This window comes from Salmo trutta, chromosome 22 (assembly GCF_901001165.1).
Source record: "Salmo trutta chromosome 22, fSalTru1.1, whole genome shotgun sequence".
NCBI lineage: Eukaryota > Metazoa > Chordata > Actinopteri > Salmoniformes > Salmonidae > Salmo > Salmo trutta.
This window is the reverse complement of record NC_042978.1, coordinates 38,810,783-38,837,733: the sequence shown is the minus strand read 5'-3', so window position 1 is coordinate 38,837,733 and position 26,951 is coordinate 38,810,783. Positions and strand designations below refer to the sequence as shown.

At 43.7% G+C, this 26,951-nt stretch overlaps 1 protein-coding gene across 1 annotated transcript in view; it reads left to right on the top strand.

The window, feature by feature from the left end:
• Positions 1-21,926, top strand: part of sgip1a (SH3GL interacting endocytic adaptor 1a) — a 107,321-nt gene extending 85,395 nt beyond the window's left edge. The window contains exons 18-27 of the mRNA XM_029706238.1: positions 204-340; positions 646-775; positions 4,717-4,776; positions 6,702-6,813; positions 7,061-7,216; positions 7,609-7,744; positions 7,993-8,195; positions 8,443-8,507; positions 18,411-18,575; positions 18,886-21,926. Coding sequence (XP_029562098.1) covers positions 204-340; positions 646-775; positions 4,717-4,776; positions 6,702-6,813; positions 7,061-7,216; positions 7,609-7,744; positions 7,993-8,195; positions 8,443-8,507; positions 18,411-18,575; positions 18,886-18,908 — 1,187 coding nt within the window. The 3' untranslated portion in view covers positions 18,909-21,926. The remainder of the gene's footprint in view (positions 1-203; positions 341-645; positions 776-4,716; positions 4,777-6,701; positions 6,814-7,060; positions 7,217-7,608; positions 7,745-7,992; positions 8,196-8,442; positions 8,508-18,410; positions 18,576-18,885) is intronic.
• The last annotated feature ends 5,025 nt before the right edge of the window (positions 21,927-26,951 follow it).

The window sequence follows — 26,951 nt, the reverse complement described above, 5'->3', positions numbered from 1 at the left end:
GGTGATGTTATGATGTTCTAACTCTCTGGACGGTGATGTCATGATGTTCTAACTCTCTGGACGGTGATGTTATGATGTTCTAGCTCTCTGGACAGTGATGTTATGATGTTCTAGCTCTCTGGACAGTGATGTTATGATGTTCTAGCTCTCTGGACAGTGATGTCATGATGTTCTAACCCAGATGTCTTCTTGTCCCCATACAGGAGCGTCCTCTCCGGCTCGTCCTGCTACACCGTCAGCTCCATCAGCGGTTTTCAGCAGCCCCACCCCGCCCCCTCCCCCTCCACGCCCCACCTCACGACCCAAACTGCCCCCTGGGAAACCCAGCAAGGGGGACATGGTATGTGATATTGTCCATCTCTATTTACACTGTACTTAAACAGAAACAACAACAGCTCAAATCCCACCTCAAAAAGACACTCCCCCTCTTAAGATGTTTATACTGTATGGTACCTCCATATCTTGAGATATCTGTACTTTCAATTTTTTATGGTTTCACTTTTAGCCCCCAAAAAATGTATGCTGAACTGTGAGGGTGTCTGAACATAAAAACAGTGATACTAGTAAATCCTGTAATCTCTCTCTCTCGCTCTCGCTCTCTCTCTCGCTCTCTCTTTCTCTCTCTCTCTCTCTGTGTCCCTCCAGAGCCGGCCCTTCAGTCCCCCGGGCAGTCACTCGTCCAGCCCCCCTTCCATTGTCCCCCTGGCCCGGGCCGAGAGCACTTCCTCTATCTCCTCCAACAACTCCCTGAGTGCAGCCACCACCCCCACCGTGGGTAAAAATCTCACCCTTTCTGTGTCAGGTGTGTGTACACCATCATCTCTTATCTCTATCTGTGCTAGTGTGGTTATTTGTGCTACTGTGGTAGTCTGTGCTGTGTTGCCCGTGTTGCCTGTGTGGTTTGGTCAATTTCTGCTACTGAGATGGCCACATCCATTTAAATTCCTTTCAACGGGGTATCGTAGTATGTGCCAGGCGCACTGGTTTGAGTGTGTCAAGAACTGCAACACTGCAGGTTTTTCACACAGTTTCCCATGTGTATCAAAAATGGTCCACCACCCAAAAGACATCCAGCAAACTTGACACAACTGTGGGAAGCATTGGTGTCAACATGGTCCAGCATCCCTGTGAACAGTTTTTGACACCTTGTAGAGTCCATTCCCAATGAATTGAGGCTGTTCTGAGGACAGTAGGGGGTGCAACTAAATATTAGGAAGGTGTTCCTAATGTTTTGTACACTCAGTGTATATCTGTTCGAGTACAGTATTCACTCAATGTATTACACTGCATTTCTGTGAATGTGGTATAGGATTTTCAAGAGTAGAAATGCCTAATAAGTCATAATGTAATGGTTAAATATACTGTAACCATTCACTCAGCTAGGGGAAAAGGAACCTACAGTATATTACAACATAATACAGACCGTCATAAGGAACATATGGTATTAAACCCAAAGAGCGACATTGTAAATCATCACTTAAATGAAGCATAATGTGGTAATGGTTTGTTGGGTATTTACTGTTTTGTTAGATACACAAAGCATTATGCATGCGTCATATTTTCGTTAGATAAATAAGGAGAATAGTAGAAAATATGATTTGCAACCTAAGTAGGCTTAGCGAGCGGAGAGCCCACAATTGAAGTGCTGATCATACCTTGTGTTTCGCATCCCATTGATTTTTTTCCTCAACATTTTTCATCCAGCCATCATTTTTGAGTTCACAACATGCCCTCCATACTTTGAGATTGTACATTTTTAATTGTCACCATTGTTTCTTACATGGTTTTATTCTTCAGTTAGATTTCTCCTTTGTTTTGATTTGCGTTCTTTTTGTTTTGTTTTTGCTCTTGTCTTTGTTCCTTTTTCTTTTGGGCTGTCGCTTGACGTGATGTCAGAAGATGATGCATTTGTAGACAAACTGCCTACGTTTGGGAGGCCCTTTGATTCTCTGGCAGGTACAGTATAGTGTGGATGAAGGGAGGGGGGCTATCTGAGAGGAAGGGGCTGGGGGTGGGGTGGGACCTGGAAGGGGTCCGATGATGCCTATTTACCCATGATGATGTCATACGTCATCCGTCCATGAGAATGTTCTTGCTTTGTTTGTTTGTTTTTGTCAAGCCATCTCAGAATGGATGGCAGCCATCCTGTGAGGGGAGTAGATGTTGAACTGAGATATTGGAGTATGCCACGGATTACATTTTCATTTTTTTACTTTGATAAATGGTGAAACACCTCTCTCGCTGCCTATCTTACTCACATACTCTCATATCAAAGTATCCCAAGGATACTTTTTTCAGAAAACTGAAATGCCATGCATCTCTTTTTCATCTTCCCAAACCGGTATCTTTGGCTGTCCTGCCCTCATTGCCACAGCAACGTCCCTGTTTTGTATGATAGTCATTGTGTGTGTACTGTATGGAGAGCACTGTGTTTTCAAGCATGCTGTTACTCTGCAGTCTGCGGTGCTGTGTGTGTATGAGTGTGTGTTCATGTGTATTAAGAGTGTAGTCTGTCTGAAGAGCTTCTGTGGCATCGAGATCCAGACACACAAACACACACTCCAGGGGCGTCATTTCAGCTAAACCTAGGGTATGGAAAAGTAACAGGGGGGGTTATTCCTCCAAGGAATTGAAGCTAATTTACTGCATTTCTACACAATTTAAAAACTCTCTAATGCAATTTGGAGAACAGCAAAAACAAGTCAAATTTCCTCCAGCCATTATCACCTTGTTGCTGTAGCTTCATTCACTTCAGTCAGTAGGGGACTTAACATTCTACAAGAATTAGCTGCTACGCACTAGCTCAGCAGCGGAATAACATTTACAGTTTGGTTACATGTCAAGTCAAACAGCAGTTACCTGTCTAAAGCGATCTACTACAGCTATCTTTACCTCTGCACTGTTTTGTAGAAAAAGTCACGCTGTTCCCTGCAGCTGCGTCCATGCACTCTCCATAAAGCCAGCCAGCCATACAATCCTCCTTCCCTCCCGCTTCCAGGCATCCGCATGGTCCTAAATGTAACAGTGTAGGTTCCGTCCCTCTCTTCGCCCCAACCCGGGCTCGAACCAGGGACCCTTGCACACATCAACAACTGACACCCACGAAGCATCGTTACCCATCGCGCCACAAAAGCCGCGGCCCTTGCAACGCAAGGGGAAACCCTACTTCAGGTCTCAGAGCGAGTGACGTCACCGATTGAAACGCTATTAGCGTGCACCACCGCTAACTACTAGCCATTTCACATCGGTTACATAAAGTTTGCTAAACTGCATGATTGTAGCAGCCTATTTTAAATAGTTGGTGTTGAGCTAGTGTATGGCGACTGCCCTGACACACACACACACACACACACACACACACACACACACACACACACAGTGATACAGACAGAGCCTCTTTTGAAGTCTGGAAGGAAAATAAGTGTCTCCAACCAGTTGGTAATTATTGTGCCACCTTCTCCTCAACACTCAGAACAACGCAGGCAGGCAGGCAGGCAGGCAGGCAGGCAGGCAGGCAGGCAGGCAGGCAGGCAGGCAGGCAGGCAGGCAGGCAGGCAGGCAGGCAGGCAGGCAGGCAGGCAGGCAGGCAGGCAGGCAGGCAGGCAGGCAGGCAGGCAGGCAGACAGACAGACAGACAGACAGACAGACAGACAGACAGACAGTGAGCTTCCAAACCTCTCACCCTGACCCCCATCTACCCCCCTCCCTCTGTCCCAGACTGCCTCTTCTCTCTCACTCCACCCCATGGGAACATGTTTCTCCACTACGCTCCGCTCCACTACACTCTGCTCCACTTCACTAACCACCCCCATCAGAACACCTGCCCACTATTCTCTATTGTCTTCACCCACAGTCATCCTTCACTCAATCCATCTACTCCAGCCATCTACTCACTACACCCAAAGGGCCCAATCACCCCCTAAGCAGTCACACCTTAACACTGATCCCTTCGACCAACTCCCCTCCTCCACCCATGGTTTTACCCACATCACTGCCCCATGGTGTATGTCATCAGGTTGATTTGATTATTTATTTGGATCCCCATTAGCGTTTGCAGAAGCAGCAGCTACTCTTTCTGTGGTCCACAGACAGTCCAACAGTCAGGCTCCATCTGTATTGAAAGACAGAGCATGACACAAAAACCATTAGGACCGGAGGATGTGATTTAAAAGGATTCATGTAATGGTAATGGTTTTCTATAGCAGTGTGTAGATGAGTATTGTATGACAGGTGTCATTCCCAGTCAGTCCTCCTCCAGGCTTGGCTTTTTCTCTCCAAGAGACTCAACACCACCATCCACCACCAGATACTTAACTTCCCCTGGTCCAACCTCCAACCCCCTCCCACACACCCACATGGGACCTTTTCACACTACTGAGCCGAGCTGTACTAAGCTTATCTGACGTGTCCAGTTGCTTCCTGGAACCATGCTGGAAAGGACAATGTGGAAAGAATATGATCTGAGCCTGCACAGTAAGGTTCGGGTTGGACTATAGTGTGAAATGACCCACAGACACACAGGGTCACGCACAATCTGTTCCTGTCCTGTCCTGGCAGTGTTTTGGCTTGCTGTGCCATGCACCCCTCTTTACCCCACCTCACCTCACTGTGTTGTGTGATGGACCTGCCATGTGACTCATGCTACTGTCCTTCTCTCTTCCTCCTCCTCTCACCCACCCTCCTCACCCACTCTCCCTCCTCCCTGCCCCACCACAGAGAATGACCAGCCTTCCCTGGTTTGGTTTGACAGAGGGAAGTTTTATTTAACCTTTGAAGGTAAGTTGTGTCTGCACAATGGCTAACTGCAGTGCACACACTCACCCGGGGTCACCCGGGCCTCATCTGTGCAAGCTTCTCCTCTAACTCCTCCCCCCTCCTCTAACTCCTCTCACTCCTTCAATCATGGCCACATCTCACTCCCTCCAAGCGAACTGCTGCGCCCCTCTACATGCAGTCATCTTGTCTTATTCCTCTCACTCCTCCTCGACCTCCTCGCGTAGTCATTCGTTCTCATTTCACATTCGGTGTCCACAAGTCTGCCGTTTCCTAAAAGATCATCAAATCAAATTTTATTGGTCACGTACACATGGTTAGCAGATGTTATTGCGAGTGTAGCGAAACGCTTGTTCTTCTAGTTCTGACAGTGCAGCAATATCTAACAAGTAATATCTAACAATACCACAACAAATACCTAATGGAATAAGGAATGGAATGGAATAAGAATATATAAATATAAATATATGGAGCAATGACAGAGCGGCATAGGCTAAGATGCAATAGATCATATAGAATACAGTATATACTGTACATATGAGATGAGTAATGCAAGATATGTAAACATTATTAAAGTGCCATTATTAAAGTGACTAGTGTTCCATTTATTAAAGTGGCCAATGATTTAAAGTCTGTATGTAGGCAGCAGCCTCTGTGCTAGTGATAGCTGTTTAACAGTCTGATGGCCTTGAGATATAAGCTGTTTTTTAGTCTCTCGGTCCCAGCTTTGATGCACCTGTACTGACCTCGCCTTCTGGATGATAACGGTGTGGACAGGCAGTGGCTCGGGTGGTTGTTGTCCTTGATGATCTTTTTGGCCTTCCTGTGACACCGGGTGCTGAAGGTGTCCTGGAGGGCAGGTAGTTTGCCCCCGGTGTTGCGTTGTGCAGACCGCACCACCCTCTAGAGAGCCCTGTGGTTGTGGGTGGTGCAGTTGCCGTACCAGGCAGTGATACAGCCTGACAGGATGCTCTCAATTGTGCATCTGTAAACGTTGTGAGGGTTTTAGGTGACAAGCCAAATTTCTTCAGCCTCCTGATCATTGATCGTCCTTCATGTACTTTACTAATCTGTTTTTGTCATTTTCTTTTTTGTGTGGACTCACTCTCTTTTGTCTTTTGGGTTTGGGTATTGATCTCTCTCTGATTTTGTCACAATGACTCAGCATCAACAGTATGTCTGGAATACGCATGTCCTCTCTCTCTCTTTGTAAAATTATTTTTCATTCTTTATTTCTGTCGGTCTTCTCAGTGCTTTTCAGTGTTTCCGAATCACAACAAACCTCCTCATGTAACTGGCTTTATTAACCCTCCTACTGTAAATATAGTGAAACCTGAAATTTTACAACAATGTCCAACAGTCTTAAGGGACTTCACATTGATGTACAGTACATTCAACATTTAATTTAACAAGGTAATGGGATATCATAGGAGCTAAACCCACCCACACATCATACACAGGTATTCGTTCTCATTTCAATTACATAGATATGTGACAATGGAGTAGTGGCCTGAGGGAACACACTAAATGTATTGAGTAAAGTGTTACAAAATGTAATATTATAAATTGTATATAACTGCTTTAATGTTGCTGGACCACAGGAGGAGTAGGCAGCTAATGGGGATCCTTAATAAATACAACATATGAATACAGTGATTCTCTCACACACTCTTTGGTTCTCCATCTTCATCCACACATGGCTGTTGAGAGATGGAGAGTTAGGGAACAGAAAATAGAGAGTTTAGTACAGTAGTAGCTTTGGTGGTTTGTGAGGACTATGGACATGGGTTGTGTTTAATGCTGAAAGTCTTCCTTCTCTCTTTCTGCTTTTCATTCTCTCTCTCTCCAACATTTTTTTGTCTGAGTGAGTCTCTCTCTCTCTCTCCTTTCTGTATTGCCATTAAATGTGTGTGTGCTGTCTGAAACAGGCTGCTCCAGGGGACCCAGCCCTCTCACCATGGGGGCCCAGGACACCCTTCCGGTGGCGGCAGCTTTTACTGAAACGGTCAATGCCTTCTTCAAAGGAGCCAACCCTAACAAGTAGGTCCACTCAAACACGTTAGGAGATGTGTCTCACTGTATGCACCCTCTCTTTCTCCCCCTTTTTCTCTCCCTCTCTGTCTCTCTCTGTCCCTTTCTATCTTTCTCCCAATTCTCTCCACTCTCTCTTTTACTCATTTTCCCTCTGTCCATTTCATTTCTATGATATCTCTCTTCTTGCTTTACTCTGTTCTTCTCTTTCTCATCCTTCGGATGCTCTAACCTCCTCCCGTGTCCCTGTCAAAAGGTGTGTTGTGAAGATCACAGGCGAGATGGTGCTGTCGTTTCCAGCGGGGATCACGCGGCACTTTGCCAATAACCCGTCCCCTGCCGTGCTAACCTTCAGCATAACCCACTACAGCTGGCTGGAGCATGTGCTGCCTAATCCCCAGCTACTCTGCTGGTAAAGACCACTATAACACCCCTCAGACAACTCACTACACCCTGTAGCATTTAGAACATGTGACATTGAACGCCTAAAATCATGCTGTAACAAAACAATCCACCCGTCCAGTTCTGACTGGGCTCTGAGTCACTGTGAATTCATCCCAGTGGTCTGACTAACCACCTCATTCCAAGGTTATTCTGCACTCTCACGTGTAAAATGCATCAGTTGTTGTTGTTGTATAGCACTCAGTATCTGTTTGCAATCTCTGCACTGCAATAGTCCTGACCTCTGTGTAGTAGATACAAAGATAACTTGTACTCTGTTGTGTCTATGTGTTGACTAAAGTTTAGATGGATCAATCATGACATTAGATCATATGATAAAATACATATTGTGTGCCCACATAGTGACACCGCCACAACACCCAACCCTGACTGCAAGACCTTCTGGGTGAACATGCCAAACCTGATGACCCATCTGAAGAAGGTGGCTGAGCAGAAACCCCAGGCCACATACTACAATGTGGACATGCTCAAATACCAGGTGAGCTGAACTATGTTCTACTATAGAGATACAGAAACCAATACCAGGTCAGCCCATCTCTCTGTCTGCAACTGGTACTAGATTATAGGCTGATCCATAAAGATCAAGTGATGTCTTCTTTCTGTGTCCAAGGTTGACCCATTTAAAACCAGACATTTAAAGTCTGTCCTGTCCAGTCTGTATCCATAGTTACTATTCCAGTTTAATGTTATTATGCATTCTTTCCTCTGTATTGTTTATGTGTGCAGGTATCAGCGCAGGGCCTCACGTCGACCCCCCTGAACCTGGCAGCCAGTTGGCGATGTGAACCCACCAGCACGGACCTCCGGATAGACTACAAGTACAACGGCAGCTCCATGACAACGCCCGTGGCGCTCAACAACGTCCAGTTCCTGATCCCCGTTGACGGAGGGGTCACCAAGCTACTGGCTGTGCTTCCCCCCGCCGCATGGTAAGACCGAATAGTATACTGCATGTCAGAACTGTATACAATACATTTGTATTGAATTAAATTCACTTAATTTGATCATTAAAAGTTGAAGGCTGCTTCAGTCGGAGACATCCAATGGCTCTATGGCCCAGCCCTGTGGTGAAGACATTGATTTTTCTTGTTTGAAAAGGCACGTTTCCCAAACCCAGATTAAACCTATTCCTTGCTTTTAGAGAGTAACAGATTACATTAAATTCTGTTCTTCCAGGAACGCAGAGCAGCAAAGAATCCTGTGGAAGATTCCTGATATTTCCCATAAATCTGAAAATGGAGGTAAATAACCTTGTTTATACCCAGGAGGAATCAGTAATGCCTTGTTATCATCTTCTCCATTAAAGTACTAATCAAAAAGAATTGGTGAAGTCGCGTCATGACAACAACAGGCTCTAAGGGCTTGAAACACATCAATAACGTTTGCCTGCCGAGAGTACTTGCGAACTAAGTGCAAACCGATTTTACATGTAGAATCACGCAAAAATGTCGGCAGTCGATCAGTAGATGAACGGGAGATCCTTATTCGGTGTGATGTGTGTGACCCTTAATATCAGTAAAATTAAAACAAATATATTTATTAAGCCCTTTTGTAACGTTCGTCGCCTGGTGACGAGGAAGCGGACCAAAACGCAGCTGGGAGCGAACACATGTTTATTCAACACACTGGAATTAAACATGCACACAAAAATCAAGGAAAATGCCGATACGTTACGTGCTCAAACAAAGAGACAACACCCCACAAACAGCGTGGGGAAAACAGCAACTTAAATGTGATCCCAATCAGAGACAATTAGCGACAGCTGTCTCTGATTGGGAATCGACAGAACCCAACATAGAAATAACCCACCTAGAGCCTACACAAGGCTAAAACGTAAACAAAACACAAACCAAGGAAAAATACCCAACATGACACACCCTGACCCAAAATACCCGAGTTCACCTGGTCAGGGCGTGACAGAACCCCCCCCCCCAACGGTGCGTACTCCCGGCGCACCAAACTTAAGTCTATTAGGGGGGGACCCGGGTGGGCGCCTCACCCTCGGTGGAGGCTCTGGCCCCGGGCGTGTTCTCTCCCCCGCCTTCACCTTAACCCTACCCCTCTGGCCCGGACTGGACCACTGTGGAGCGGCATGCTCAGGCTCCGGAGCGGAGCCGTCGACCGGAACAGGATTGGGCACCGGTGGACCGGACACGGGTTGTGCCGGACTGTGGACACGCACCGTGGGCTTGGTGCGGGGAACAGGAACGGGCCGGACAGGACTGTGGACACGCACCGTGGGCTTGGTGCGGGGAACCGGTGACGGGCCGGACAGGACTGTGGACACGCACCGTGGGCTTGGTGCGGGGAACAGGAACGGGCCAGACAGGACTGTGAACACGCACTGGTGAACTGAAGCGTGGAGCCGGTTTAGCCACTCGTCCTGGCTGGATGCCCATCCTAGCACGGCATGTGCTGGGCATGTCCACCGGACGCACCGGGCTGTGCGGGCGCACTGGCGACACAGCGCGCAACTCCGCTTCCCATGGCTTGGTGCGGGGAGCAGGGACGGGCCGGGCAGGCCTGTGGACACGCACCGTGGGCTTGGTGCGGGGAACAGGAACGGGCAAGACAGGACTGTGAACACGCACTGGTGAACTGAAGCGTGGAGCCGGTTTAGCCACTCGTCCTGGCTGGATGCCCATCCTAGCACGGCATGTGCTGGGCATGTCCACCGGACGCACCGGGCTGTGCGGGCGCACTTGCGACAAAGCGCGCAACTCCGCACACCATGGCTCCTCCTCCAGAACTTCCCTCTGCAGGTCCTCAATCAACTGCCTCATCATCTTCGTCTCTTCCTCCGCCGTCATCCCCCACGAGAGCAGTGGTCTGGGCTCTTCCTCTGCCCTTCCGATCACCCCATTAGCCCCCCCAAAAAAATTTCTTGGGGGTGTTTACCGGGCCTCCTCGACCGCCGCCTGCGACTCCGTCTACCGGCTGGCTTTACCTCCTCGACCTGGGAATCCTTCCGCCAGGGTCCTTTCCCCGACATGATCTCCTCCCAGGTCCAGAACTCCTTCCCCTCGCGAGCCCATCTCTCGCGCTCCTTTTCCTCCCGCTGCTTGGTCCTGGTTTGGTGGGGTGTTCTGTAACGTTCGTCGCCTGGTGACGAGGAAGCGGACCAAAACGCAGCTGGGAGCGAACACATGTTTATTCAACACACTGGAATTAAACATGTACACAAAAATCAAGGAAAATGACGAAACGTTACGTGCTCAAACAGAGACAACACCCCACAAACAGCGTGGGGAAAACAGCAACTTAAATGTGATCCCAATCAGAGACAATTAGCGACAGCTGTCTCTGATTGGGAATCGACAGAACCCAACATAGAAATAACCCACCTAGAGCCTACACAAGGCTAAAACGTAAACAAAACACAAACCAAGGAAAAATACCCAACATGACACACCCTGACCCAAAATACCCGAGTTCACCTGGTCAGGGCGTGACACCTTTTTACATCAGCCGATGTCACAAAGTGCTATACAGAAATCCAGCCTAAAACCCCAAACAGCAAGCAATGCAGATGTAGAAGCGCGGTGGCTGGGAAAAGCTCCCTAGAAAGCAAGAACCTAGCAAGAATTCTAGAGAGGAACCAGGCTCTGAGGGGTGGCCAGTCCTCTTCTGGCTGTGTCGGGTGCAGATTATAACAGTACATGGCCAAGTCGTTCAAACATGCATAGACAACCAGCAGGGTCAAATAATAATAATCACAGTGGTTGTAGAGGGTGCAACAGGTCAACACCTCAGGAGTAAATGTCAGTTGGCTTTTCATAGCCGAGCATTCAGAGTTCGAGACAGCAGGTGCGGTAGAGAGAGAGAGAGTCGAAACAGCAGGTCCGGGACAAAGTAGCACATCCCGTGAACAGGTCAGGGTTCCATCGCCGCAGGCAGAAAATTTGGAACTGGAGCAGCAGCACAACCAGGTGGACTGAGGAAAGCAAGGAGTCATCAGGCCAGGTAGTCCTGAGGCATAGACCCAGGTCTCAGGTCCTCCGGGAGGAGAGGGAGAGGGAGAGGAAGAGCGAGAGAATTAGAGTGAGCATACTTAAATTCACACAGGACACCGGCTAAAACAGGAGAATTACACCAGATATAACAGACTGACCCTAGCCACCCGGCACACAAACTATTGCAGCATAGATACTGTAGGCTGAGACAGGAGGGGTCAGGAGACACTGTGGCCTCATCCGACGATACTCCCAGACAGGGCCAACCAGGCAGGATATGACCCCATCCACTTTACCAAAGCACAGCCCCCACACCACTAGATGAATATCCGCAAACCACCAACTTACTACCCTGAGGCAAGGCTGAGTATAGCCCATGAAGAAGATCTCCTCCACGGCACGAACATGAGGGGGCAACAACCCAGGCAGGAAGATCAGGTCAGTGACTCAACCCACTCAAGTGACACACCCCTCCTAGGGATGGCATGGAAGAGCACTAGTAAGCCAGTGACTCAGCCCCCGTAATAGGGTCAGAGGCAGAGAATCCCAGTGGAGAGAGGGGAACCGGCCAGGCAGAGACAGCAAGGGCGGTTCGTCGCTCCAGTGCCTTTCCGTTCACCTTCGCACCCCTGGGCCAGACTAGACTCAATCATACGACCTACTAAAGAGATGAGTCTTCAATAAAGACTTAAAGGTTGAGACAGAGTCTGAGTCTCTCACATGGATAGGCAGACTATTCCATAAAAATTGAGCTCTATAGGAGAAAGCCCTGCCTCCAGCTGTTTGCTTAGAAATTCTAGGTACAATGAGGAGTCCTGCGTCTTGTGACTGTAGTGTACGTGTAGGTATGTACGGCAGGACCAAATCAGAGAGATAGCTAGGAGCAAGCCCATGTAATGATTTGTAGGTTAGCAGTAAAACCTTGAAATCGGTAATATGATCACATTTTTTGGTTTTAGTCAAGATTCTAGCAGCTGTGTTTAGCACTAACTGAAGTTTATTTAGTGCTTTATCCTGGTAGCCGGAAAGTAGAGCATTGCAGTAGTCTAATCTAGAAGTGACAAAAGCATGGATTTGCTTTTCTGCATCATTTTTGGACAAAAAGTTTCAGACTTTTGCAATGTTACGAAGATGGAAGAAATAGATCCTTGAAATATTCTTGATATGTTTGTCAAAAGAGAGATCAGGGTCCAGAGTAACGCTGAGGTCCTTCACAGTTTTATTTGAGACAACTGTACAACCATCAAGATGAATTGTCAGATCCAATGTAAGATCTCTTTGTTTCTTTGGACCTAGAACTAGCATCTCTGTTTTGACCGAGTTTTTCCACATGTCTGAAACACAGACTTCCAGGGAGTGCAATTTTGGGGCTTCACCATGTTTCATCGAAATGTACAGCTGTGTATCGCCCACATAGCATTAAAGGTTAACATTATGTTTCCGAATGACATCACCAAGAGGTAAAATATATAGTGAAAACAATAGTGGTCCTAAAACGGAACCTTGAGGAACACCGAAACTTACAATTGATTTATCATAGGACAAACCGTCCACAGAGACAAACTGATATCTTTCCGACAGATAAGATCAAAACCAGGCCAGAACTTGTCCATGTAGACCAATTAGGGTTTCCAATCTCTCCAAAATAATGTGGTGATCGATGATGTCAAAAGCAGCACTAAGGTCTAGAAGCACGAGGACAGATGCAGAGCCTTGGTCTGATGCCATTAAAAGGTCATTTACTACCTTCACGAGTGCAGTCTCAGTGCTATGATGGGGTCTAAAACCAGACTGAAGCATTTTGTATACATTGTTTGTCTTCAGGAAGGCAGTGAGTTGCTGCGCAACAGCTTTAAAAAAATTAATTGATAGGAATGGTAGATTCGATATAGGCCGATTTTAGTGTTTAACATTTTCTGGTCCAAGGTTTGGCTTTTTCAAGAGAGGCTTTATTACTGCCACTTTTAGTGAGTTTGGTACACATCTGGTGATTAGGGAGTCATTTTTTTATCTTCAACATAGCAGAGGAAGCAGCTCTTTCAGTAGTTTAGTTGGAATAGGGTCCAGTATGCAGCTTGAAGGTTTAGAGGCCATGACTATTTTCATGAATGTGTCAAGAGATATAAAATTTAAAAACTTGAGTGTCTCTATTGATCCTAAGTCCTGGCAGTGTTGTGCAGACTCAGGACAACTAAGCTTTGGAGAAATACGTAGATTCAAAGAGGAGTCTGTAATTTTCTTTCTAATAATGATCATGATATTTTCGTCAAAGAAGTTCATGAATTCATCACTGCTGAAGTGAAAGCCATCCTGTTGCTTTTTAGTTAGCTTTGCGACACTTTCAGCATTGTTCTTATTCTCATCAATTAAGTTCGAAAAATAGGATGATCGAGCAGCAGTGAGGGCTCTTCGATATTGCATGGTACTGTCTTTCCAAGCTAGTCGGAAGACTTAGAATTTGGTGGAGCGCCATTTCCGTTCCAATTTTCTGGAGGCTTGCTTCAGGGCTCGGGTATTTTCTGTTTACCAGGGAGCTAGTTTCTTGTGCCAAATGTGTTTTGTTTTTAGGAGTGCGACTGCATCTAGGGATTTACGCAAGGTTAAATTTAGTTCCTCAGTAAGGTGGTTAACCGATTTTTGTACTTCGACGTCCTTGGGTAGGCAGAGGGAGTCTGGAAGGGCATCTAGGAATCTTTGGGTTGTCCGAGAATGTATAGCACAGCTTTTGATGATCCTTGGTTGGGGTCTAAGCAGATTATTTGTTGCGATTGCAAATGTAATAAAATGGTGGTCCGATAGTCCAGGATTATGAGGAAAAACATTAAGATCCACAATATTTATTCCATGGGACAAAACTAGGTCCAGAGTATGACTGTGGCAGTGAGTAGGTCCGGAGACATGTTGGACAAAACCCACTGAGTCGATGATGGCTCCGAAAGCCTTTTGGAGTGGGGCTCTGGACTTTTCCATGTGAATATTAAAGTAACCAAAAATTTGAATATTATCTGCCATGACTACAAGGTTGGATAGGAATTCAGGGAACTCAGCGAGCAGCGCTGTACACAGCCCAGGAGGCCTGTAAACTGTAGCTATAAAAAGTGATTGAGTAGGCTTCATAAATTTCATGACTAGAAGCTCAAAAGACAAAAACGCAGTCATTTTGGGGGGTAAATAGAAATTTGCTATCGTAAATGTTAGCAACACCTCCGCCTTTGCGGGAGGCGCGGGAGATATGGTCACTAGTGTAACCAGGAGGAGAGGCCTCATTTAACACAGTAAATTCATCAGGCTTAAGCCATGTTTCAGTCAGGCCAATCACGTCAAGATCAGTGATTAGTTCATTGACTATAACTGCCTTGGAAGTGAGGGATCTAATATTAAGTAGCCCTATTTTGAGATGTGAGATATCACAATATATTTCTATAATAACAGGAATGGAGGAGGTCTTTATTCCAGTGAGATTGCTAAAGCAAACACCGCCATGTTTAGTTTTGCCCACCCTAGATTGAGGCACAGACATGGTCTCAATGGGGATAGTTGAGCTGACTACACTGACTATGCTAGTGGCAGACTCCACTAGGCTGGCTGACAGCCTGCTGCCTGGCATGCACCCTATTTCATTGTTGATAGATAAAATGAGAGCACCCCTCCAGCTATGATGGAGTCTGTCACTCCTCAACAGGCCATCTTAGCTTGGCTTTGACTGACTAACTAGATTTTGGGTGTATGGTCAGCTAATAATCAAACTGAACCTACAAGTAACTGCCAAAATGAAAAAAACACTAAATATATTGAAAGCAGGTGCTTCCACACAGGTGCGGTTCCTGAGTTAATTAAGCAATTAACATCCGCTCATGCTTAGGGTCACGTATTAAATTGCCCAGTTGCCCATTATTTTGGCTACCATGGCTAGACGAGATCTCAGTGACTTTGAAAGAGGGGTCTCAAAGGGGGTTTAAAGGGTTGTGTGTGTCAGTCACCAGATCTCAACCCAATTGACCCTTATGGGTGATTCTGGTGTGGTGCCTGAGACGCCGTTTTCCGCCACCATCAACAAAACACCATTAGAGTTCTAGACACTTGTAGAATCTATGCCAAGGCGCATTAAAGGTGTTCTGGCTTGTGGAAGCACAATGCCCTATTGAGACACTTTATGTTGGTGTTTCCTTTATTTAGGTAGTTACCTGAATGTTTGCCTTATAGGGCTCATTTAGCTATGGATGGATACATTAGTGTTTTTCAGTCCAGATGAACAGACCCTTTTAATAATGACATTACCTTTGACTTACTGTACATGACGTTTGGCCTTTGCCCCATTTCACTCACTCTTGCCCCCTTCTGTCTGGAGATGGTTCCAACAGTCATAATGATCAGAGATGAGTTAAAGAACCATAGAATTAGGAATTAAAATACTAGAATGGACATGAACCTTCTTATAATGGGATAAAGGTCAGCCATTTTGGTCAGGGAGTTGGTCAACCATGGTTTGCCAGTGCTGTGATAAGATATTGTATAAAATAATGAATTTGAAGAATTTATTAGCTAGCTAGCCAGACAGTTTTAGAGCAATGATTCCATGAATTTGTCAAATTAACTGCTAATATGCCAACATTACATTAAAACAATGCAGTCAATCAACAGCCATACACTGGCTGAAATCAGTTGATGATAGGACTTATACAAGTTGTAAATGCAACGAGTACTGATATTGTATCATATAATAGCACTCACAGCTTTCCAAGAAAACACAAATGTAGACATTTATGGTCTGTTTGAGGCTATTTAGACAGAAAATTGGTATAAAACCCATATAACCTTTATTTGTAATCATATGACAATGTTTTAGGTTGACTAATTCTATTTCACAATTTCTGATATAACACATGCCTTTTATTTTCCTGCGTAAGTAAAATCAGGATTATGCCTCTACTGCCATTCATTCCAATTAGACTGGTTTGGATTTCTCCCTGACCGATATGGCTGCCATTTTCACCCCATTCTGGAACTTTGCGGGTTTATGACATAGCTCCTCTAGTAATTTAATAGGATTTCTATGTAAAGAACAGGCAAGTATTCAAGATCTACCTTGTCCTGGACCTGCTGTTTTCAACTCTCTCTCTACCGCACATGCTGTCTCTAACTCTGAATGATCTGCTATGAAAAGCCAACTGACATTTACTCCTTAGGTGCTGAGCTGTTGCAACCACTATGATTATTATTATTTGACCCTGCTGGTCGTCTATGAACGTTTGAACATCTTGACCATGTTCTGTTATAATCTCCACCCGACACAGCCAGAAGAGGACTGGCCACCCCTCAGAGCCTGGTTCCTCGCTAGGTTTCTTCCTAGGTTCTTGCCTTTATAGTGAGTTTTTCCTAGCCACCACGCTTCTACATCTGCATTGCTTGCTGTTTGGGTTTTAGGCTGGGTTTCTGTATAGCACTTTGTGATATCGGCTGATGTAAAAAGGGCTTTATAAATATATTTGATTCATTGATATCATGCTGTGTGCTGTGGAGGGACAGGTTTGCATGTTTGTGTGTATGCGCGTGTACGTGAGTGATGTACAGTACCAGTCAAAAGTTTGGACACACCAACTCATTCAAGGGTTTTTCTTTATTTTTACAATTTTCTACATTGTAACACAAGGAATCATGTAATAACCAAAAAGGTGTTAAACAAATCAAAATATATATTATATTTTTGATTCTTCAAAGTAGCCACCCTTTGCCTTGACAGCTTTGCACACTCTTGGCATTCTCTCAACCAGCTTCATGAGGAATGCTTTTCTAACAATCTTGAATGAGTTCCGACATATGCTGAGCACTTGTTGGCTGCTTTCCCTTCACTTTGCGGTCCAACTCATCCCAAACCATCTCAGTAGGGTTGAAGTCGGTGATTGTGGAGGCCAGGTTATCTGATGCAGCACTCCATCACTCTCCTTGGTCAAATAGACTTCCAGCAGACTAGATGCTGCTGGAAGTGGTGTTGGAGGGCCAGTAGGAGGCACCCTTTCCTCTTGTCTAAAATAATACCCCAATGCCCCAGGGCAATGTCCTGTGTAGGGTGCCGTCTTTCGGATGGGACGTTAAACAGGTGTCCTGACTCTCTGTGGTCACTAAAAGATCCCATGGCACTTATCGTAAGAGTAGGGGTTTTAACCCCGGTGTCCTGGCTAAATTCCCAATCTGTCTCTCATACCATCATGGTCACCTCATTCCCAGCTTACAATTGGCTCATTCATCCCCCATCCTCTCCCCTGTAACTATTCCCCAGGTTGTTGCTGTAAATGAGAATGTATTCTCAGTCAACTTACCTGGTAAAATAAGGGTTAAATAAATAAATGAATAAAAAATAGCCCTTACACAGCCTGGAGGTGTGTTTTGGGTCATTGTCCAGTTGAAAAATAAATGATAATCACGCTAAGCGCTAACCAGATGGGGTGGCGTATCCCTGCAGAATGCTGTGGTAGCTATGCTGGTTAACTGTGCTTTGAATCCTAAATAAATCTCAGACAGTGTCACCAGCAAAGCACCATCACACCACCTCCTCCATGCTTCGCGGTGGGAACCACACAGGCGGAGATCATCCGTTCACCTACTCTGCATCTCACAGAGACATGACTGCACTTTTTGCGACTGCACTTGAAGAAACTTTCAAAGTTCTTTGAATGTTCCTTATTGACTGACCTTCATGTCTTAAAGTAATGATGGACTGTCGTTTCTCTTTGCTTATTTGAGCTGTTCTTGCCATAATATGGACTTGGTTTTTTACCAAAGAGGGCTATCTTTTGTGTACCACCCCTACAAGAAGGAAAGAAATTCCACAAATGATCTTTTAACAAGGCACACCTGTTAATTTAAATGCATTCCAGGTGACAACCTCATGAAGCTGGTTGAGAGAATGCCAAGAGTGTACAAAGCTGTCATCAAGGCAAAGGGTGGCTACTTTAAAGAATCTCAAAGAATGTCAAAGAATTTGTTTAACACTTTTATGGTTACTACATAATTCCATATGTGTTATGTCTTAGTATTGATGGCTTCACTATTATTCTACAATGTAGAAAATACAAAAAATTAAGAAAAGCCCTTGATTAAGTAGGTGCGTCCAAACATTTGGCTGGTACTGTATATGCATGTGTATGTTTGTGCAGTATATTGAACCTTTGTCCCTCTCTGTGACGTCCCTAGGCATTGGCTCATTGTTGGCGCGGTTCAAGCTGTCGGAGGGCCCCAGTAAACCCTCTCCCCTGGCGGTCCAGTTCACCAGCGAGGGCAGCACTCTGTCAGGCTGTGATATAGAACTGGCTGGGCCAGGGTACCGCTTCTCACTCATCAAGAAGAGGTTCGCTGCAGGTGAGACACTGCCTTTCTTCACTTACTCTGCTAAACAGAAATAATGTCACCTAAATTATTATGGAGTGCATCCCATCTTTCACAAAATACCAGAGTAAGGGAAAGATTGACTCAATTTAGCATAACGCTCATAGTGTAATAATAACATGATTCTAAACTAATAGTGTATCACTGTGATATTAATTGGTGTTATTACATTGTTATGATACAGTATTATCGTAAAATATGTTTTGCTATGTGTACATAGTTGCATGTATGATTCCTTTTCACACATAAGTATTCAAACCCAAGGCATGTTTGTCATTTTCAGGAAAATACTTGGCAGACAACTGATACTTCATACTACTACTGAACAAATACACTGGAGATCATCATCTCAATGGACTAATGAAATCCTACAGAGGACAGACCTACACCACCACCTCCCTACAGACAGACACTTCTTTCTAAACCCACGAGACAGACAGGCCAAGGCCACACAGCCTACTGTACCCAGCAGTATTGTATAGCTTGCATATAGACTCGTGGACCGTTTTAGGGTGTAATTATTGTATTTGTAAAATGTATTAATTTCAGAACATCTGTATTGCTGCTGCTCTAGATACCCACCCGGGTTTCCCTCTCTAAAGGTACATGCTTCTGCCTCTCTATCCCCCTCTCTAAAGTGTGGTGTTCAAACTTAAACACTGCTACAGCTACCTAGCTACTCAACTGCAAAATCACGGTCTCAACACATAACACACTGTATTTATTTTAGATGCAACAACAAATATGTGGTATTAGGAGAGGATGTATGAAAAGACCATTGGTTTTTGCCATTGAGTGAACTAAGATGAATAGACGCACAATGATGTCACATTCCTCCATTCAGTTTAAGGGAGGGGCTAATTCTTCCCCGTGCTGCTTCTCGCATGCCTCTGATTGGACACGGTTAGACCTACTATTGGAGTTTTTATGCTGTTGGGTTTTTAACAGTTAATGCGTTACACGCTGGCACAGCAGGTTTAAAGGACATTGTTCATTTGGATGGTGACCATTACCACTCTCCTCTCTCTTCTTTGAATGCAGTGATTTAACACCGGGTTCAAACATATACTCTCAACATTTTCCTCAGAAAATATCAGAAAGTCCTGAGTAGTTAGGCAGCTGCAACAATAAATACATTCTTGGTTGCAATATAAAACAAATATAATATGTTTCCCTCAATAAAAAACCTGTACAAAGTCTCATTTTAAATTAATAATATATATCTGAAAGGGCGTTTGGTGTTTTCCTTGTATTGTCAAATAGCCTTTCTGTTGTTCCTGACACAGCAGTGGTAGACTTACTTCAGAGTACATTACAGCATTCTATTTTTATTTATTGATGATAATGATTTAAAAAGTATGTAAAAAGTATGTGATTCTGTATATGAATAGAATTTGAATGGTATCGCAATTTAGAATCCTTGAAGGTATAAATATTCTAATTATCTTTTTTTGCTATCTGTGTAGTTGGGTAACCTGTGTACAGTATAATGTATAAGGTATAATTTTTGAATTTATTTCAGATATATAATTTTTTAACTCAAGTGCATCAGAAGATTTGACTACAGGATATATGCGCGTGGGGGGATAAAATAAAAAACAAGATGAATAGCTACCTGGATGCGTACGTCAGGCAGTATGAAAGCAGTGTTATTTAGAGTTACACTAATAGTTATTACCATGGATAATCAGTCAGGTTTTGACTATGTTATGCTCTGTTCCCATTCACCTCAATGTGTTATTCTGCATCAAACAGCATGAACTCCCCTTCGGATCAAACCAACCAGCGCTTGAATCCATGGCTTTATTTTGCATAATGGTAATGGTCTCTGTGAGATGACATGGTGACGAGGTTTTGGAGGGAGGTTAGATGACCAAAACGCTTTTTGTATTTTATGTGTGTACTCCAGACAGTCCTCTAAAAGATAGAGAAATAAGTGTAATATTTTTTTAAACAAAAAAAAAAACCATATTGTTTCATGTGAAGAACACTGTGCTGATAATGTTAGGAACTTCCTGAATGCTCTGATATTCAACATAGAGAACAAAATGTGTGTGATGACATTTAACTTAAAAGGTCTCCTCGTGTGGGCATCATAAGTATGTCAGCATACTATCTGAACTTCATGAAGCTACATAGCACCATTTATACGGCTGCCTTAGAACTGCCATAGAAGTGTCTTACATGTCCATTTTGTCTGACCATTTAGTTGGCATTTCTAAGTAAGGCATCAATGAATTGTGTCATGTAGCTCTCTGTATAGCTGTTTAGTGAGTAACACTTTACTTGAACATTATTTTACACACCTAACTATAGTTAACAGAAATTACATTGGTAATGTTATTACTGTTTATGAACTATGTATGATCTCTGGTCATGCTTATGATGGAGGGAGGGTTCAAGCTAAGTGTTACGGCATGGATAATGTAATGTGTGTCTGCATACAGTTACGGTATAGTGTTAAAGTGAAGTGGTCCACCAACCAATAGACTCGTTGACCTGTTGTCATGTTAACTGTGAGAACTGAAGACCAGAGCAGGGAGTACGTCTGTGTGTGGCGTGCTAAGCTCGACTGCTTTGGGTTCCGCACTGTTTCTCTGTCAAACACATGTGCAAGCTGTGTTTGTACAGACAATGTTAAGATGATCCGATGAGAAACTAAGTTTGCTTCTTTCCAAAACCAATAAAAGTTATGAACTGGACAAGTTTTTGGAGCACTCTTTTTGCAACTCACAGCAGAAGTTTTATTAGTCGTAGGTACAGGATACACATGGGATACACTGTCCAACAAAATTCTTACTTACAGGTTCCTCCTCCACAATGCAACAACAATCAGAAATAATACAAGATAAGAATACCAACATAAAGTAAATGCCTCAATAGAATATAATAAACATTTTGCATGTTGCTCGATTGCAGTTTATTCTGTATTTCCTCCACCAATTTTGTGTTCTGATGTACAGTGCAACACATCAAGGTTGGCTGTAACAACATTGTCTTAAAGCCTTACTAGGAATACACCCCTTCTGCCATTAAGAAGCTGTTTATAATTGTGTGCTGTGAGGGAGATGTAACTGTAGTATGATTAGCCTTTAATTCAACGTACCATGTGTACTGTACATATATGTTTGTTTCATTTTATATTTGTAAGGATATATTTGCTATTTCATCTGTTTGTGTTATCCAATGCACAGGATACTGAATATGAAATTGTTTAATGTGATGTATCGTACTAATGAAATGTTGTAAACGAATGCAGAATGAACCACCATGTTATGATGTGGGTTTTCTCTGAAATAAAGGAGGCGTATCAATTATGTTTGATCAGTTGTTTTGTATTCAATTATTTTGGTCCAATGCAGTATGAATACAAAGGATTTATCTTCTTTAAATATCCTTAATGGTCGTGACTGGTCTAGGAAGGATTAGAACAAGTCTACATTTCCTATTCTGCACTAGTATCACACCAACCCTCACTTTGCATATATTTCCTTTTTTGGCCAAGCATTCAGATTGTCTTCTCCCAGAGGATGAAAAATTATGTAACACCTTGGCAACACACAGTATTCCAGGTAAGATCTGCCAATCATCTGAGTGGGGAATTCACTGTCTACCTTGTTTTGTATTCTGAGTGGATGACTGTGTTGTGCGGATAGAAGATGACAGATATAGCCTACACTACAGTACACACAGTACAACATTTTACCTACTCTCTTTGTCGTCTTTTTTGGTACTTGCAGACACTATTGTTTTGTTTTGGTTTATTGGTCATCTCTGTATTTAGGTGCTGTGGCATTGGTAATGTCTGTCTTTTGTCCTGTAGCTGATAGCCTCAACTTGCGGTGTCAGTTAAAGATGGAAATGGTCTTATGGCTATCAGGGTATGCAATGAAAGACTGCAGTATTAAGAGTCAAAAAGATCAAAGTGTTGTAGTAATCCACAGTGGATTAAAATGTCACACTAAGTCATCACGTAACAGCAAAACACATCACATCCCCATGTCAAGCATATGCAAAATATACAGTACGATCAAGATAAGTATTTTCAAGAAGTTACGTCAGCTTTGGTTCTTAACTCTCTCATCATCGACACATATAACAGAGGCTGGTTTCTTCTTGTGTCTCCATGAAAAACATCTCCAGGAAGTACAGCTCCCTCCCTGCTCAATGTCATCCACACACATCAACACAAGTAAAAGTTTATCTCAAACGCTAATAATATGCACCAAATGCTAAACCTGTGACAACCGCAAGTTACAACTATCTAAAAAGCTCTATCTAAAAAGCTCTATCTAAAAGCTCTATCTAAAAAGCTCTATCTAAAAGCTCTATCTAAAAAGCTCTGTCTAAAAGCTCTGTCTAAAAGCTCTATCTAAAAGCTATCTAAAAAGCTCTATCTAAAAGCTCTATCTAAAAAGCTCTGTCTAAAAGCTCTGTCTAAAAGCTATCTAAAAAGCTCTATCTAAAAGCTCTATCTAAAAAGCTCTATCTAAAAGCTCTGATTTCATAACATCTAATTTGGATTGTTCTGTGCAAGTATTAATGATATATGATACCTCACATTCTGTTTTTCCTGAGCCTTCTACTTGTGTTTATCTACCTGGTAGCACACGGTGGTCAGCACGGTGGTCAGCATGTTGTTCAGGTCACGACTGCTGAACTCTGACCACAGACTGGCCTTCAGGTCTTCTAGACTGATCGGACTCTTCTCCTCATTGGCCAAACCTGCACATGACATCACACAACAGGAAGCTCAAGTCATAAAATCATATCACATAATGAAATATGGCATTACAGTCTGATATGAATCTGGAATGTCATACAGTCACTCATTAATAAAACAGCTTGGAAAGACAGTCAACATAAAAATGCATGTCCAAATCAAAGTTAATTTTCTCCCCCAGTCCTAATTTTGTTCAGAGGATGCTTGGGGGACTGTCTGTGCCTGATATCTTATCAGTAGTCTATGCTCAACAATGTAATTGCTGTACATGGACCTGTCAAATGAGAAAAGCCCCAAATGACTGGAACAGGTTTTGCCTGGTGCTATCAGTCTTGTCCAGTATCTGTGCCGCTATCAAATCAAATAAAAATCTAATCAAATTGTATTAGTCACATGTGCCGAATACAACAGGTGTAGACCTTACAGTGAAATGCTTACTTACAAGCCCTTAACCAACAATGCAGTTAAAAAAAAATACGGATAAGAATAAGAGATAAAAGTAACAAGTAATTAAAGAGCAACAGTAAATAACAATATATACGGGGGGGGGCAGTACAGAGTCAATGAGGTTTTATGTATATGTAGGTAAAGTAATTAAAGTGACTATGCATAGATGACAACAGAAAGTGGCAGTGGTGTGGAGTGGGGTGGGGGGGCAATGCAAAAAGTCTGCGTAGCCATTTGACTAGATGTTCAGGAGTCTTATGGCTTGGGGGGTAGAAGATGTTTAGAAGCCTCTTGGACCTAGACTTGGTGCTCCAGTACCGCTTGCCTTGTGGTAGCAGAGAGAACAGTCTATGACTGGAGTGTCTGGAGTCTTTGACAATTTTAGGGCCTTCCTCTGACACCGCCTGGTATAGAGGTCCTCTAATTGGTTCTAATGAGCATGGTTAATATGCTAACTGCCTGCTGTGGTCTGCCCACTGGGAACAGGCTTGCCCTGATATCATCAGCATCATAATCGGATTATAAGAGGTGGGTTCCACTGGGCTATAATGTTCCAGAGAACAGGACTGCATAACAGACCTCCATAACCCAGTCAGAGGAGCAACTGCCTGCCTGACACTGGAGGTTGGCTCTCTGTTGGTTGCTGTGTGTGTATCTGTGTTCGTCCCAACTGGGGTGCTCGCTTGCAAAGACCACCACAGACTGTTTCTCTGGTCTACTTTCTCCTCTTTCTTCTTTTTATCTTTCTTTCTTTCTTTCTTTCTCTTATTCTGTTTGTGTTCCTCTCTCTCTCTCTTCCTCTCTCTACCTCTCTTTCCCCTTCTGCTCTTTCTCTCTCGCTCTGCCTCTTGCTGAGGCAGTAACACAGTGGACTGGTCTCTGGTTCAAGGCGTGCATCTTCCTCCTATATATACATTTCAGCTCACCTGTTGAAGAGTCAATCAATCTCTCCCTCCCTCCCCTATAACACCCCCTCATTCCGTCCCCACCTCATCTACCCCATCTCTCTCTCTCTCTTTTTCACCTCTGGATGGAGGTGAAGCCCAGCACAGGAGTGAACAGGTCCTTCCGCCACAGCTGGATCTAATTGTAATACAAATCATCATCTGTGTGACACATCAGTGCCATCAAATCCAATTTTATTTGTCACATGCGCCGAATACAGTGAAATGCTTACTTACAAGCCCTTAATCAACAACGCAGTTTTAAGAAAATAGAGGAAAATATTTACTAAATAAAATAAAGTAAACATTTTAATAAAAAGTTAAACAATAAAATAACAATAACGAGGCTTTATACATGGGGTAGCGGTACCGAGTCAATGTGCGGGGGTACGGGTTAGTCGAGGTCATTTGTACATGTAAGTAGGGGTAAAGTGACTATGCATCATTCTCATTTTAGTGTTCTTTCTAATGTGAAATTACATCATGGCATGTCATTAATTTCCTCACGGGTAGTTTCCTCATTAGCTGACAGCAAACACACTCATTATATTGTTTTGATGAAAGGATATGGCTACACACTTTCACAAGATCTAATTAGGCAAATTCTAGTTCATCTCACTCTCCTCTCAGAAGGATCCACCAATTACTCAATCAGGCTAATCAATGAGGTGCTTTGTTAATTGATTACATCCTGACCTACCGGGCAAACCCCTAGAGACCCGGTGGTTCTTCAGGACAAGGTTTTGAGACCACCTGCCTGAGTCAGTTTTGCCAGGTCTCCCTTGGGAAACAGGTCTTCTCACCTCAATGGGACTTCCTGTGTAATTTAAATGAAGATGAAATAGAATAAAAGTTCCAGTATTCTGATTTGATGAAGACCCCTAAATGGGAAGCAATGGTAGAGATCTAGAGAACAGATAGACTCAGAGAGTGTCACGTCCTGACCAGTAATAGGGGTTATTTGTTATTATAGTTTGGTCAGGACGTGGCAGGGGGTGTTTGTTTTATGTGGTTTAGGCTATGTATTTAGGTAGAGGGGTGTTTGTTTTATGTGGTTCAGGGTGTGTTTTGTGTATGTGTTTAGATAGAGGGGTATTTGATTTATTAGTCCGGGGTTTGTTAGTCATAGTTCTATGTTAGTATATTTCTATGTTCTATCTAGTCTTTTGTATTTCTATGATTAGTTAATTGGGGTTGGACCTTCAATTGGAGGCAGCTGGTTATTGTTGCCTCTGATTGAGGGTCCTATAATTAGGAGTTTGTTTTCATGGGTTTTTTTTGTGGGAGATTGTTCTTGTTTAGCTGTTTGCCTGACAAGACTGTCAAGTTCGTTTTGTTTTGTGTACATTTGTGTTTTCCTTTTTCATCTAAATAAAAAGATGAGTGTACATTTTCCCGCTGCGTCTTGGTCTCTACCCTACGACACCTTGACAGAGAGATAGCAGTCATAATGGCATATGATCTGTTTACTAGTGTCATGTGACTCCTGTCAGATGTGCACTTTACCAGGTTTTTATGTTTTTCTGCTCATTTGCTCCTGAAGCAGTAGACTCCAGTCCGTTTTAGCCTTTTTACCCACATAACAATGACGGTTAACAACACCTACTTTCAAATGTCAGGGAAAGCCCTTGACTACATAATGACAGCCATTAGCGGAGGTATGGGAGGCTGAGTGGGGTGTGCGTGTGTCTGGATCTCGATGCAACAGAAGCTCTTTAGACAGGCTACACTCTTAATACACATGAACACACTCATATACACACACACAGCACTGCAGAGTAACAGCATGCTCAAAAACACAGTGCTCTCCATACAGTACACACACAATGACTATCATACAAAACAGGGACGTTGCTGTGGCGATGAGGGCCTGACAGCCAAAGATGCCGGTTTGGGAAGATGAAAAAGAGATGCATGGCATTTCAGCTTTCTGAAAAAAGTATCCTTGGGATGCGTTTCGTGTGTGTCACTCAGAGATCCTCCATTGCTCTTCATCAAAACAAGCTCAAAGACAGCATTCTTTATGACTGGGTCAACAAGATTAGCAGCTACATAGAATCAGGCAGAACCTCCCTTGAAATGGATATAATCAATTCCAGATATTTCAGCTATTATTCAAGACTGGAACTGGGGAAACTGGGCATTGGGCCAGATGAACATAAAAACAAGACAAAGAAAAATCGGAGTGATCTAGATATTGATCTAAACTTTGAGAGACAGTGAGTGACAAGCAGA